Here is a 16946-nt window from a genome sequence, read left to right as displayed (position 1 = left end):
TTTGTTTTGCTTTGAATTGCAACAGAGTACAGTGACAGCAGATTTTATGCTTAATATAATTCATGGTAGGCTTAGGAAGTAACATGTGAAAATGTAAAATATAACCCTGATAAACAGTCAGTATCGTGAATTTTTTTTTAAAAAAGCACACTAAAAATGTTTTTAACATAGGAGAAAATAATTTAATGATTCTGTGTGAGGGCTTAACAAGGAAATTTTAAAAAAGAAAAGTTTCTTTGAATGTCTTTCATTAATTAGAAGGAAATTAATTTCCCATCATATGTTTGGTCCTCACTGTTTTCTGGACAAGGACAGTCAGTCCTTATCATGTTTAAATACTTCAATTAAAATCAACTAATCATGTGAAATCAGGAACAATGCATCACTTTAGCATCTAAACAATCCTAAGTGTCACATACAATCAGTGGAAAGAAAGACCATATCTGACCATGCCTACAGATTTTCCCTAATGAAAACAAAAGATCTGGAAAACCAAATTAACTACTTACAGCTGGTTCTTTCAATTTGCTGATTGTATACTTCAGAAATGGACCACCTAATTTCCTTATTCTAAGTCTTTCCTTTAGATGAAGTCCTACGTAAGTGCTTGATGGTTCAGAAACCAGGCAGCCTAGAAACTGCAGCAAAACTCAAGGGCAAGTAAAGACGGTTTTTTAACCCCACGAGAAATTACTGAATGTAAAAGCAGGAACACATTCAGTATCATCTCGTTTCAAAAAGTCCTTATAATTAGGCATGGATATTGGCCAGCAAGATAGGCACTGTCTACAGAAAAAAAGGGGAAAAGTACAGCAACTTTCAAACCACATCATCCTAGTAATTTTTCATTCTTTCTACTGAAAAACATTCAAGAGCATTTTCAATATAGGAGAGCAAACAACAATAACCACACAATCAGTTTTCCCCACATTTTCTAATTCAAGGAGCCTCACTGAATTAATTGATTGAGCAACAATTAACTTGGCACTTTCCCTGAAGTATGAAAAGAATGCTTTGAACAGATACAATCCATCAAGAACTGGGTTGGCATCATAAATGATGGGAGTGAAAAGCATGTAAAATGGCAGATTGATGATTTGATCCGAAAGAGCATGTCAATACTCCACAGGCATAAAGGCATCTGGCCGAGGTGGAGTCACACAATTTTATTTCGATGCTGGGTTCTTGGGAGGAAGCAGTTTGTATGTGTTGAAGTAGCCCACCACCTGCTGGGGAACCTCGGCCAGGACACACTGAGCAAGGGCTTCTTTCGGAGCCTAGTGAAACACAAAGTCAAAAAGCGCCTTTATTAGCAACTACATTTTTACCAACATTTTGTCTAAAGACTATTTGATCAGTCAATAAAAGCCGGCAATTTTCAACTCCCAGACTTGTATCGTTTCTTCGGAACAGCCCATGAATGCTATGATTATCTCTGTAAACTTCATCAAGTCCTTCTTGATGTGAGTATTTTAGCAGTTGACATTCTGGTGGCTTTGTGGTAAGGAGTTGTGATGCCAACCCAAACTCAAGTGGCTTGAAAACATCAACTACTCCCAGGGAGAAAAATGGGCCGTCTGTCTCCTCTCATGCAATTTTTTGCCTCTGAAAACCTGTTGGGGATTCTGCTGTGACTTTCTTCTGAAAAGAATGGCAAATAACAATAATACTTTATAGTTATGGCCCGTCTCCCACTCCTGCCCCAGTCCCCTGATCCCTGGAGACCATTTATCTAGTTCTATCTCTACAGTTTTCAGTTCAAAAATGCTACTAAGTGGATTCCTATAGTATGTATCCTTTAATAACAGCTTTTTCATTCATAATTCCCCTGAGATGCATCCAAGTTATTTCTTGTTATTACCAGCTCAATTCTGTTTATTGCTGACAGTTCTGTTTATTGCTGAGTATGTTTTCATGGTATGGATGCACTTGTTAACCTTAACCATTCAAACAAATAAAACTGCTCTAAACATTCATGAACACTTTGTTTTCATTCCTCAAGGATAAATACTCAGGCACGTGATGTGATTGCTAGATCACGTTAAGTTTAGTCTTTAAAGAAACTGCCACACTAACTGGCTGAGCCATTTTATAGTCCTACCAACAACATATGAATGACCCAGTTTCTCTGAATTATCTCCAGCATTTGGTGTTCTCATTCTTCTATTATTTTTTTAATTATTATTATTTTAGCTGTTCCAAAAGGTATGTAAAGAAATTTCATCATGATTTTAACTGGTATTTCCCTAAAGGTTAATAATGTTGAGCATATTCCTTTTTTTGTTTTGTTTTGTTTTGTTTTTTAACTTGGGTGCTGTCAGATCAGAGCCAACTGGCACAAGAGATTGCCTCTCCTTCTCCAGCAGATCATCTGGTAGATTCAAACTGTGTGACTTTAAGATTGCAGTGCAGCTTCTTGCCATTAGGCCACCAGAGCAACCTGAACATCTTTCCTTTCGCAGAGTATGTAAGCTCACATGTTTTCTTAACTTTATACCTAAGTATTTTTATTTCTTTTGTCAACTGTATTGTGCCTTGAAGTTTAGTATCTACATGTTCAAACATGTAAAAACAATTTTTTTTATCTTATGTCTTTTGACTTAAACTTATTCGTTCTGGGAAATTATAATTACTTATGAAGAATTTTTGCTTCCATGAAGATGAAATAAATATACTTTTCCTTATTCTTTCCACTAAGTATACCTAAACCCTCTCCCATTATATATAAAACAAAACCTATATGAATTCTAAACAGTGATGAGAAGGCAGGTATGTTGGAGACCTCAGGACCCAAGGAATGACACAAAGTATTACGTTCCCTGGTTTCCTTTTTGATTTATAAATTATCCTGGTATAGATATTGATATTTGATATTGGAGAACCTGGCTGTGTAGATATACCTACGAACATTCATTAAAAAAAACAACAAACAAACAAAAAAACCCCAACTCCACCAAAAGCAAAAGGACTAGAAAGTGGTAGTCTATCAAGAAACAAACATACACATTTAAAGGGAAACATGAGGGATTCTAGTGGTGATAGAAATAGTTTGTATTTGACTGTATAATGATTTTACACTGTAGACATTACCACTGGGACAGACTAGGTAAAATGATCTCTAAACAGTTTTTCATCAACTCATCTTCCAGTTTGATAAATTCAACATATACTTACATATCTGTCTCTCATTGATGTCAAGGGAGAAATGATTCAAAACTGATCTTCCACTGGGGTTTCAGTGTGAACTGCATGGGAGGAAATTGTCTACCCTTGCCCTGCAGGGCTACTGGTGAATTCAAACCTCCTGCCCTCATGTTGGCAGTGCAACTCCTTACCCACCAGCCAACCAGAACAGCCTACTGGCATAAGGTTTTTCTTCTCTTTTGTTACAAAGGTTAAGATAAAAATATATTTTAAGATATCATAACAATACAGTTTTGTTCTGGTGGTTCGTGTTGTTCTTCTTGACTATCTTTTTTTATATTCTTGTAATAAAACATATATAACAAAACATTCAACATTTTAACCATTAACCAAGTAATTACATTTACCATATTGTGCCAGCATCACCATTATCCTTTCTAAACATTTTTCTTCACCCTAAACAGAAGCTCAGTTAGACATTAACTCCCCTCTGCTCCTAGTCCTTCATAGCCACTAAAAATCTTTGATCTCTGTATGTATGCTTTTTCTAATATTTCAAATAAGTGAAACAACACAATCGTGTTTTTGTATCTTATTTCCCTCAGTGTAATGTGTTTAAAGTTCATCCATGTGGTTGAATAATGATAATATAGTTTAGAACAGTTTCTCATATACAGTGTAAGAGGCACATAAATATATGCCCTGAAGTAACAGTATCCAGTATAATCAGAGCTCTTCAAATTAAAAAGGACCATATTTACATATCCTTTGATCTTGGACACCTACTCTGATGCCTTGTTGTGGCTTGACAAAGGTCTGTGCTTGTACTGTAGGAGACTGCCTGTTCTATATGGCTTTGCTAGCCACTGGCTTTGGTTCTCACCACATGGCTGGGGAGAACTACACTAATAATGTGAATAAGGTAAAAAGCACCTTCAGAATGGGAACATGCAAATAAGATGCACAAAGCACTGATGAGATTGGTCAGTTTTACTATTCCACAACACTTAAACTGAGCAACTTCAGAGACAAAAAAATGGGAATTTCACTACCATCAAGAAAAAAGCAGAGCATGCAGCACATCTTTGGGGTCAGAGACTCCTTCACTAGATGGCAACCTAGACCAGACCAGCAGCAACAGCAGTACTAGTAGCACAGCTGGCAGAGAACCAGAGATCAGCATGAGACTCAACTGGAATCGTTGCCCCACAAAGCAAGACCCTAGGACTTTCACCCAGGATTACTGGAGTGCTAGAGGGAGATGCCGCTACTGGCAGGACTCAAAGAGCTTTATGACACTGGTCCGAAGCCATAAGGCTGAAGCTCAAAAGGACAGCAGACACGCATAAGAAGCTGTTCTGGTTGAAGAACTGTTATCTTGAGTGTTTTCAACCTGAATTGTTATTTGTTGTTCCCATTATAAGCTCACGTACATAATGGGTTTATTAGGGGAACCCATACTATACTGTCTATGGATCTGTGTGGAAATCGCAACAGATTAGCAGACTCTGTAACAGAGCAGACAGAACCCTGAGAGGACTGGTTGATAACAGAATAGATAGAAGTCTGTGCAGGGGCATGTTTGACCTCCAAGGACGAGGCTTTGTGCTGCTGATGGTGTGGAAGGGAACTCTTCTCATATGTGGAGTTAGTAGAAGCCAGATGTTGACACCACATCGGCTGCACTGTGTGCTCAATGTTCAAACACTTTACGGTGAACCAAGATGGAGAAAGGAGGTACTTACATTCTGAAACTGTCTAAAAGGCACAAACTGGACGATGTCTCTGACGGCCACCTCGCCTGATGGGGACCGAAGACTCCCACCATCACCATCCAGAAACTCCATGGCACTAAAATCAGCTCCTCCAACTCCCACAATGATAATGGACATGGGCAGCTTGGCAGCATTAACGATAGCTCGTCTGGTTTCATCAAGGTCTGTGATCACACCATCAGTAATAATCAGGAGCACAAAATATTGCTGTCAAAAAAAGTACAAAAAGCTCTTAGTAAGGAAAATATATCTATATCTCTATATATTCACACACACAAACAGTAAGCTGATAAAATTCCCAAACAAAAATCCAATGCCAGTAAGTTGATTCCAACTCAGAGTGCTTGTGCAGGACAGAGTAAGTCACTGCTGTAAGGTCTCCATGGCTGAGAATCTTTATGGATGCATATTACAGCTTCATTTTGCTCTTGTGGAGGGGCCGGTGTGGGTTCTAACGGCAGACCTTTTGATTAGTAGACAAATGCTTTACCCACAGTGCCACCAAGGTTTTTCCAAACCAGAAAAGTAATGATTAATGACACCTGTTACACAATGAATAATTCAGTCTCATTCTTGCTAATTTTCCTTGTCATTTTCTACCCAGGATTCTGTTTAACTGAGATACTCTGGTGACAAGAAAGTCCATTCATACAAAAACTACAGGATCATTAAAAGTTCAGCAAATCATAACATAAAATTGGCACAAATATATAAAAGTAAAGTAAGTGTTAAAGGTTAAAATGTCAATAAATATAGGAAAATGATGTAACTAAAAATAACTGATATAAATGAAAAATACATCAAAGCATAGACCTAGTGAATATGTGGCAACTTCACTCTCAAAATAACAAATGTAGGACAAACAGAATTGTTTACCATACTAAAATACATTTCAAAAAAAACAACCAAAAAACAAAACAAACACCTAACCAACTGGTTAAGGGTTTGATAGAGAATCTCTCAAATATTGTTCATAAAACTTTTTCAATTATGGTATAAGACCACTATCATCAAAAGCCAAGGAAAGGTTTACATGCAGATTGACTCAGAGATGGAAGTGGGGAGAGAAGCTAAGCAAGGTGAAGGGAAAGGTAATAAACAAAAGGTTTGAATAAAAACTGTAATTAATTACATTAATCCATTTCCATTAATGTTATAAAACAAAGTATCTATGAATGCCTGAATGAAAACACAATATGATTTGTTAACTTTCACTCAAATTAAAAAAGCAAACCTTTTCAGAGAATGGTAAAATGTTCCTAAAAAGTTGAGACTCCATCTTTGAGACTATTTAAGTTTAAAGTAGGAAGACTATTTGAAACAGTAGCTAATACGTGGCAAGCATAGACTCTGGTCCAGGCATAGCTCACATCATATGAATTACCTTATTTAAATATTTCACCAACCACATGACATAGTTAACCCACTTTACTGCTGAGAATACTGAAGCAAAGAAAAATGTTATACCAAGATGCAACAGGTAAAGTTTGGCTAATTAAAATCTTTTCAGTATACATCTTGCAACAGCAACTGAGTCCATAATTACTCAATCCTTAATTTGTTAAACCTACTGCAAAAAAGCAGATGATAGCTAATGTTTGTTTTATAAAGTCTTCCCAGAAAATTAATTTTAAAAATGGGGGGAGGCGGGAATACTCATTCCTGGGTTGTTTTCTTTTTAATTACCACTGATTTAATGTTACCAGAGATTATTCCAAATCAAGAGTGACCACATCATTATCTCTGCCCTGACACTGTATCTCCATAGCCCAAATAAAGAAAATGTCAGCAAGAATACCACCAGGCTGCATCCGCCTGTCCCTTGCCATTGAGCACTTACAGAAGCTGTCTGTTGTTGTGTGGCTGCAGCAGCAAACCTGGCCACATGATTGATGATTGGAGAAAAATTGGTTGGTCCATAAAGTTTTATCTGTGGAAGGCAAGCCCGATATGCTTCTACAATGCCTTGGATTCCTAGACACAAAGCAGTATTAAAAACTATCAAGCAAAACTTGTTTACAATTTACCAAAGTAGCTAATTATCATACATCAACAAAAAGTGAGGGTTTGTTTATTTATTTGCCTTTTTAAAGCCTACAGCACCCGGTATACCCAGGTGGTCTCCCATCTGAGTACTAACCAGGCCCGACCCAGCTTAGCTTACGAAATCAGACAAAATCAGGCGTGTTCAGGGTGGTTCAGCTGTAGACCAAATAGTACTTTAAATGACCAAAACCCTGTGTGGTTAGGAGTTCTTCTAAGCTATACATTATAAAACTATAGTTAAGCTCCACTGCAAAAACATATCAATTCTCCCCTCCACCAGAAGAAGGCATTTATTTTCATCTCAGCCAAATTACTCATTTGTCTACAGTAGAACTGCTAAATTTGTGCTTAATTTTGATGTGATTTGGAAATGAGATTCAACTAGAAAAGAGCCATAAGAAAGTGGTGCATCATACAAGTGACAACAAGAAGAAAAAGTTATTTACAACTGGAAAAACTTGTACACATACAGCCAGAGGCTATAAATCCAATGGTAATTCTAGTAAAGGGCTTATTTAAGTAACTTATAAGTTAAGCGTGGTATGGTAGATCATTTCTAAATACTCATTTGCAGAGTATTTATCACATGGAGGTAAATAGTCATACATTTTTAAGCAGAAGTATTTTATGTGGTATGTCCGTGGGTGAATGGGCATTAATGTAACAGAATGTCTTAGTCAACAGTACACATAACGTTAACCACATCTAAGCAAATGTTCTAAGAGCTACAACTAGTTTTCACCAGCTACACTTTCCTTCTGTTACAGGGGTGGCATATCTCAGACAGGGGCTGCTGATGCCTATTGGAGAGCCATAGTTCAGTCACAGTAGATGCTATCTAAGTGAAGTTAGCAAGAAATAAGTAATTGTCATCATAAGTTAGCAAAAGTTGATTGGACAGTGTCATAAAACACATTGCTTTTATGAGTGATGAAACTGTTATTTCATTGAATCTTCCTCTAATACTAGGACATGCTGTATACAGGAAGGATACTAAAAAGTACAAGAATTGGCAATACTTGCTGAAGTAATAAAGAACATCTATCCCAGAAGATTTTAATGTAAAATAAAATAGGTCTCTTCCTTAAAAACTGCCCAACAGAACCCAGATCAACAAGGATATAGGAGTATACTTGGCTTCAAAGACTCACAAGAAAACTTCTCTCTCCTCTAGGAGTTCCAGAATGCCAATAAACTCTCACTTGTTTTGGACTTTGATGTGGTCACATGGACAACTTCTGAAAATGTTAACTAATTCATAAATAGAGGTAATTCTATATACAAGGTAATATATATAGTGGTCAGTCAGTCCAGTAGTAATAAAAATTGTATTCAGGCAGGGTACCAGCAAGATCCTTCCTGCAACAGAATGTTCTGTGGAAAAAACTAAGTCATAATCGTATTGATAGAATATTTTCATCCATTTATGTCATCTTAACTTACTTTCCAATCTGGAAGTAGAAACAAAATTGTACACTGAATTTTTTCACAAACTTCAATTGTCTTTAATTCCTCAACTAAAGCTGCACTGTAGAAAAATGTTTCCTTTTCATTTTAAAGAAACAAATGAGACAAGTCATTTTTAGACAACTGTGGTAAAGAGAATTACTTCAGATTGTCCTATCCATAACCTTTGTAACTACCATTAAATGAATGGGTAAGACTAAGCAAATGTGAGGTGTCTGTGGGCACTAAGGGAATTGGACAGCTTGCTAAAAATGACACCCTTGTAGGGTTGGTCCATGCACGTAGGTATATGGAACCCTAATAGGAGTATTACTGTGTTTTGCCACTCCTACAGACTTAAAGGGGGTATCTGACGACTACCAAGAAAGAAGAGCCAGGAGTCAAGCGTGTCATTTCAACCCTAGATACCTGTGCTGAAACTCCTTGATCCGGGACAGAGAGCTATAACACCAGAGAGACAATGAAGGAGCATCTGTAGAATAGCAGGGCAGTCCAAGACAGTTCGCTGGGCTTCCTGGTCCACACGCCAAGAAAGTTGAGAGTGTGCAGGCAGGACGCTTATAGTAGAATGGGTGTTTATTCAAGGAGGTAAGTTGTCAACTCTAGGCATTTATCCATGAGCTAGGTCTGTCAACGCACAGAAATAGAGTCCTTGAACAGGAGCCTTACTAATGGAGTAGGGTGCTCCCTAAAGTGGAGTACAACTCAAAGAAGTCTGCCTTGTTTTAGACATGCCTTGTAGACATGGCTGAAAAGAGAGCATCCTGATCACAGAACTGTCCCGAATCCTTCCTGATCCCAAATTCTAATCCTAAACTGTTACTTCCTTAATAATTCCTTTATTGTGAATATGGTCTATACGTTCTCTGTGGTCACTGCAACAATCACTGAACATAGTAAAATAAGCAGAGTATACAGTGAGTGGGACAGGTGGTGTCAGAAACGGTGAAGCGGTTAGGCATCCTCTGCCGCACAGGGAACGGCCTTGGACTTGCACTTGTGAACTTCACTTGGACTTGTGAAGTAAGTCACATGAGGTTAGATGACACCTTGTCATTTCTGCAGCATCTAACTTCAACAATCAACTATGAAAAGGATTAACTTCATAATTGTAAAATAAAGCTGTAATTTTTTTTTTCTGCACAGTCTTCTTCGTTTAAAAGTCAGCTGGTTTTTCTCCAGATTATCTGTTTAGAAAAACTATTCTTGGTTGGGCAGCCAAAAACGAGCTCATGAGCTCATAAGCAAGTAAATTTCTAAAATGAAATACCAAGTAGCATCTCAATCACATTTATTTCTAGTAAACAAAAATATTTATAAGACTCTTAAAAAATCATTCCAATTTCATCATAAACATATTTTTTAAAAAGAATAACACTTCTTAGTTTCAAATGGCTCAACTCAACTCACTGCCACTGAGAATCAACTCCAGAGGGTTTTTAGGAAGTTATAAATTGCATGGGAGGAAACTGCCCATCATTCTCCCTTGGAGAGCCTAGTGGATTTAAACCACTCAAGAGGTAATAACTTTGGGTTAGGAGCACAACATCCTATAGATTACTCCACTAAAGTTCCCATGGCCAGGGATTAAAACAAACAAACAACAAAAAAAAAAACCTAACCAACCAATATTCGCAACTAACCACTGAAAATATCTCAAAGGAGCATTCAATTAGTATGAGGAAAATATCCTGGTAAGAAAACCCGAAAGCTGACTATCTCAGGAAAAAGTAGTCCTTTTACTTTATGAATGCTGTAGAGGAAGAGAAGTAAAAGAACTTCCACCTCTAAGAAACGTATACATTTTATAATTGCCAAAAGGTCCAACTGCTGAAAATTAATTCATTGTTTGTTGTTGTTGATTGCCATTGAGTTGAGCACGACTAGTGACTCTATGAGCAAAAGACCTGAAGCCTTTCTATAACTATCATCATTTCTCAAAGTTCAGAGAGTTCCCAGAGGCATGTTTTTTAGGAAGTGGATACCACTCCTGCTTGTTTAGAATTTTAAATTAAGCCTCACATCTCTCTTTCCTTCTTCAGAATGTTTACAGTTATAAAGTCTTGAAGAAAATGTGGCATTTTAAGTTGAATACACAACGGGTAGTTGGGGTACAGAATAAAAGCAAAGGGAAGACAAATATCTAGCTCTTGTTTTCTACCCAGACTAAAGGAGTTCCATTCTTTCTTTCTCTCACCTACCCATCCAATCACAAAATACAGTGTGAACAAGTAATTGGATGCCAGTGCTTTTAATTTGTAGAGAATGACTGTTACTTAGCTGGGGGAAAAGCTTCAAAAGACCTGTGTATGGGGTTATTCATTTTAATCAGAAGTTTATGTTAAAAATTAATTTACAAGTGAAAATACTTTTAATCTATGATTAATTGTATTGATCTACTCCCAAGATTGAGAATTCATTTTTGTTCCAATAAACCTTTTCAGAAGAATTTAGCCTACAACCTTCAACCATCTTAATAATAATTTTGCCCCATAATTTTCATTACCAATTCAATCACCTGGTATAATTCTTAAAACAAAAGCTAAATATACCATAAAAAGAAAGGGTTTATCTCAAAAGTTTTAAATCACAAGAAAAGCAAACTAAGATTGGCAAAGCTTTCTGCTTAAAGCCTTTATGTTTATTTTTTTTTTAACTTACCATTACAATAGGGATTGGATGGATTAAAGTTCATTGGAAATTCATGTGATACCTGTCAAGAGATGAGAGGAGAACTGATGAAGCCTATTTTGCTTTTCCAGGAGAAAAAATTTTAAAATGAAACCTTCTCTCACCTGCCACTGAGGTGGTATCTGAGCACCAAAACCGAAAGCTGGGAACATCTTATCACTAAAAAGCAAAGTTGGGGGGGAGAAAAAAGTGAAACACGTGTTTGTTTGTTTTTTCCAAGCTGGAAAGAGCTTTATCCTTACATTGAAACCAATATAAGCTCATTTCAAAATCATTGAAAAGAGAAAAGATAAAACAAAGATTACTAATGATAACAACTCCAAAAGATAACCAAAGATGCTATTTGGCAACTGTCGTTCTAAATAATTTTTTTGTATACTGAAGGACAAAATTGCTTCTGTATATTTAGAAAAGTAGAGTTACATCCATGTTTTCTAACCTATTATTTTCTACTTAAAACACTACGTAGAATTTCACTGACTAAATACTTCAGCAAACCCAAAAAACTCTAAAAATTCCAAGCTTTTTTTCATTGCCAAATAAAACCTGAACTTAAGGACATGAAATATTTTATTTATGCCACCTATGAGGGATCAACACAGCAATGGGATCCAGTATGGTGAGGGATAGTAACCATGGCGGAGGATAGGGCAGGTTCAAGTCTATGGTTACTACAGTCTTTATGAGTCATAGTCAACTGGAAGGCACCTAACAACAACAAAAGAGTATGAATGTGTATTTTGCCACAGAAACATGGTATAAATGTCATATACTATCAAACTCCCTCAGTGATACATAAATATTCACATATAAGCAAAATATATGAATAATTGGTCCTATGGATTTAGGGATGAGAGACTGGGGACCTGGCAATATAAAATTACATGAATTGCTACTAAGTATTCCACAGTGAGGATATTTTCCCCCAAATAACACAACCACCACAGAAATTACTCTAAGTTCCAATATTGTGCAACTATAAAACACTACAATGAATATACTACTTTTCTCCCTACTCTACATTGTATTAATTTTTAAGCACTGAAGACAAAACCTATGGAATATGTACCAAAACTACTTTTTCCCAGTTTATGAATTGTCCTTCATTTCCTTGAAGATATTTTACTTTCAGAAGTTTTTACTAGTAACAAGAGTGAACACTTATTCTTTTATCAGTAATATCTTCATTGTGTTACCCAAAAACTTTGCTTATTGTGAAAGTATAAGCAAGTCATATATATTTCTTCTTGAACTTTCAAATTTTTTTTTACTATATTAACCTTCTCATTCATCTGCAAAGTGCTTTGGAGTACAGTATAAAGCAGAAACTGCTGGTTTTCTCTTCAGTAACAGGACACTTGAGTTAGAGACTCTTAGTGTCTCTTGGATGGGTATGGTTGGGTGCCTAGATCCTCGTCAAGGGGTTGTTGTGTAGAAGAAGAATCCTGCTACCAGCAAGAAAGACTCAGAGAATGAAACAAGTTATCTGTTGAGGCCAGAGATTCCTGTGCCCGTCAAACCAGGACCTAGACAAGAGAAGCAGCAGTGGAGAACCACAGACTGATATGAAATAAAGCAGACCTGTGAAGGGTTCCCCACAGATCCAGGGCTTCACGCAAGCTTAGTTGAGGACTAGGGAGAGCACTAAAAGAGCTTTAGGGAGCTCTGACAGCTTAGACTATAGGAAGCTGCACTGTTAACCCAAAGGCCGAGCCTCTTTAGTGGTTCATATTCATCAACAACTCTGAGGAAGGAAGATGGAGAAACCTCCCCCTGAACAATTATAGTCTCAAAAAACCAGGTCAACGATGAATCAAGGACAATGAATTTAGTTGTAGAGAACTTTGTAACACTGACCTAAAGACTGAAGGTCAAAGCTCATGCAAGTTTACTTGAGAAGTTGTCCTGACTGTTTCCAACCTAAATTATAACCTGTTAACTTCCCCAATAAAGTCCATAACAATGAAGGAAAAACAAAACAGGAATCACACTCCTAAAAATGAATGTGCCTGCACTCCCAGGGTTCCACGGACCAAAGAATACTAAACTAGGGACTAGGTCCCATTCGCGAGAGACCAGGGAAGGAAGCTAGGATTAAACAGGGAGAGAACCGATCTTGGACCTCTAGACACACACTATGAAAACCAAATTTTCATAGAGCTGAAGACACGATGGTTCTGAGTGTCTATTTCAGCAGGCCGGTCTATGTTCTAACTTATATAGGCCAGTATCCAGAGTCAGGTATGAGTCAAACTTCCAAATGTATGTCTCATCCAGTTTGACAGCCGGCACTACTCCTGAAACGTCTTATTTCTATCATGGACTAAATTAGCATATATACTTGGGCCTATCTCTCAACTATTCGCACTCATAATTTACTCCTATTCTTCTTCTTAATTGACATAGCTTTAAAATAAGTTGTGATGCCAGATAGGTAAAATCCCCTCTCATACCTCTCTCTTCAGCCTCTGCAAATAAAAATTAACTTGTAAAGATAACAGTATAAAGTTTTACAGAATGTTAACTTAAAACTTCTAAAAACATTTTTTTTCACGCATTCATGGTATCTTTCTCATTACTAAATTGCATGGGGTTTTTTTTTTTCTGTTTTTTTAAGATCACCGTTGCCACTGACTTTTATTGAACTTACAAAGGAAACTTGATTCAATTTCACAATTTGGTGGTTTTCCTATTCCTTTTCTTTCCAAAACATTACTCTCTGTGCTTAGAGGAACTGTAACATAACGGAGTAGTTAGAATGTGTGTCTGGAATCAGTCAATCTGTTGCCAGGTACCAGCTGAGTGACCATAGACAAAGCACTTAACCCCCCATGTCTCAGTTTCCTTGTCTGTATAATACAATTGATAACAGTACCTTTCTTACAGAGATGTTTGAGGATCACATATGTATTACATGGAAATACCTCAAATCATAAGATGCAGTTGGTGGTTTATTTAGTGTCACAAAGCCTGACTCATAGCTGACCCTCCAGTGGGTTTACAGAGACAGTAAATTGCATGGGAGGAGATTTCCCATCTTTCTTTCACAGATTAAAACCTGGTGGATTCACATCATGTACCTTTGGATTGACAGCACAACTCCTTACTAGGCCACCAGAAGTCTGATAATGAATTACTAACATATAACAGCACTAACATTTATATAGAATTTACAATGATTATTTTTTATGTCTTTATTTTCTTGTCTTCCTATTCGAGTTAAACATTTGGCTACTAACCTAAAGGACAGTGGTTTAAAACCCACGAGTGGCTCCTCTGGAGAAAACTATGACAATCTGCTTCCATAAACATGACAGCCTTGGAAGCACCAAGGCATCTTCCACAATGTCTTAAAGGGCTGCTATGAGTTGAAATGAACTCAAAACGTTATTCTTTAATTTTATTTTGTTGAAAATTTAGACTATAATATTCAGTAATTCTTAACTTTAAAAATAAAAGCCTGCAAAGGCAGAAATACTCCTCTTTATATAGAGTGAAGATCACATAGCACTTTCCTATTCTTTATTTTCCACTACAGTTTCACTCTTTGATCTGAGAACTACTTTAAAAGGTTTTACATTTCTATATGGTAAATTGTCTCTATTTATTAGTTATTATTAACTTCCAGGTGGCAGTCTAAGAAGATAATTCATTACATTTTTACTTTTTTTATCAGTTAAGAGTTTCATTACAATTGTGCTGTTTTCAATTTTTCATTATACTTCTGTTTTCACTTTTAATGCTCTCATACTCTTTAATGAAATGGAGTTTTTGTTATATTTCCCCAGTCATATTTTCATTTGGGATTATACATAAAGAATTCAATAAAGTAGGACATTTATCATGTTTGATTATTTTTGCCTTAAATAATACTAAACAGATAAGAGGATTATTACTCTTGCTTTAGATTTGTTTACTTTTACCTGAAAGCATCACCCCTTTAAATACTGTAAGATAAATTGGGGCTGGGGAGCTTTTTCAATATATGAAAGTTACATACAAAAACAAATAAAACTTTAACCTGTGCTCAATTTGTTAACGGACTCAGCAAATAAAAATTACTGATTTTTGTTTTGTTTTTTAATCCAATAAACCTTCAAGTGGATCTGTTTATACTCAATCCAGAGAACCCATTAAGAATATTTTATAGCAGCTGGAACAAATTACTCTTTAGCCTTTAAGTGATCATTAAAAAAAAAAACAACAATAATTTGACAATGACTGCCAAAGAAGAAGCTGATCTATGTAAAAAAGTACTTCTACTAGCATTTAGAAAAGGGTCACCTGGACCTCCGTCACACAGACAACCCCAGTGAAAACAGATTATAAATCCAAGAGCTCTTTAGACTTCAGTAAACTATTACATAAACAAGCTACATGCTGTATAGTTTAAATGACTGCCACAAGAGATAAAGAGACTCAAGGCAAACCCTCATGCTGTCCCAGAAAGAGCACAATAAGATAACTAAGAGATGAGGAATTTCATGGAAGAATTAGTCCTCTCTTCAATACCTCATCCCCACCAATTAATTGAAATGACTGGCCAATAAAACAAAAACTGCTCTACTAGGGCCCTTATGAAAACAACTGTTCTCATTATTCCATACTCACGCATCATAATCTTGAATGACCTGTCCCACAGACCAGATAGCAGTCAAATACTCATTAACACCATTGGGACTGATGTAGTGGAGGGAGTCGGGAGACCTCGGATCACCATTGGAGCCAGTGAAGTCCACGCCCACCTGCCAAGTAACAGTTGCAGTGCTTACAAACGAGAAGGTAGGAACACCTGTATTTAGTGTCCAAGGAAAAGGCAGTGATCAAAATGAAAGCGTTCTCCCAGAGCCAGCTACAAGTCATTTCCTAACAAAATACCTGACATTACAGTATTTCTTAAGACACTTAAGCACATTAACATTTCTATTTGGTCTCAGCATGAAGACTGCCTACATTTCCAGCTATCTTCAATGCCTTTCTGTCCATCTATGACTGTCTTACAGGGTTATTTTTTAATTATTATTTATACTAATGTATTTACAAAATTAGAATACATTGTATTTCAGAACAGATTCTTCCAATTTTCCTCACCAGCACCCAACCAAATTGTACAAGCTTACAGGGTTATTTTTGTATGCTTGCTGGACTAATGCTCTAAGGCTTAGTTATTAGTTAAGTCACTGCAGGATAACCATCAGTTTGTACATGGCTACTTTTGTCCAGGAATAACAGGTCTTATCAATGAAGTTGAAAGCTCCAGATAAACCTAGATAATCTGACAGAAGAAACTGTAATAAAGAGATTGCATAAACCTCATTATAAAGCCAGTTTTCAAAAAAATAAACAACAGTGAAAAATAAGGAAGAAGTAACATATGATAGTTTTTAAAAAAAATCCAGTGTAATACTTACAGTAAAATTCAACTGACATCCTCCCATGATATAGTCAAGGAACGTGCATTCCACTGTAATCTTAAAACAAAATGCAAACAGCCAAAATTGAAAATTTCCAAATATTAGGTTTGTTTGTAAACAGAAGCACACTGTAAAGTTTCTGAGCTAAAGAGCATATGCTATGAACCATGGAAACCACATTTGCAGTTGTTATAAAAGCATCTGTGCCTGTTGCATGTCATAAATAAGTAGGAGTTTACTGCTTTTAAGTAATGTTAAGATTGGGATGTTACTTTAAGAACAGGAACTAGGCAAGGATGCCCATTTATCTCCTCTCTTATTCAATATTGTATTGGAAGTCTTAGCGATAGCAATAAGACAAGATAAAGACATTAGAGGTATACAAATTGGCAAAGAGGAAGTAAAATTA

General features: G+C 36.5%; 1 protein-coding gene across 1 annotated transcript in view; it reads right to left on the bottom strand.

Moving 5' to 3' along the window:
• Positions 1-1166: 1166 nt before the first annotated feature.
• CPNE3 (copine III) overlaps positions 1167-16946 on the bottom strand; it is a 58470-nt gene continuing 42690 nt past the window's right edge. Inside the window, exons 9-15 of the mRNA XM_006880515.1 lie at positions 16535-16594; positions 15735-15868; positions 11228-11282; positions 11094-11145; positions 6760-6893; positions 4890-5126; positions 1167-1277 (exon numbers count right to left, since the gene is read on the bottom strand). Coding sequence (XP_006880577.1) covers positions 1167-1277; positions 4890-5126; positions 6760-6893; positions 11094-11145; positions 11228-11282; positions 15735-15868; positions 16535-16594 — 783 coding nt within the window. The remainder of the gene's footprint in view (positions 1278-4889; positions 5127-6759; positions 6894-11093; positions 11146-11227; positions 11283-15734; positions 15869-16534; positions 16595-16946) is intronic.

This window comes from Elephantulus edwardii, unplaced genomic scaffold (assembly GCF_000299155.1).
Source record: "Elephantulus edwardii isolate Elephantulus edwardi_28Jun2011 unplaced genomic scaffold, EleEdw1.0 scaffold00008, whole genome shotgun sequence".
Taxonomy (NCBI): Eukaryota; Metazoa; Chordata; class Mammalia; order Macroscelidea; family Macroscelididae; genus Elephantulus; species Elephantulus edwardii.
Note: the sequence above shows the minus strand (reverse complement) of the source record. Positions and strands in the feature narration are given on the sequence as shown.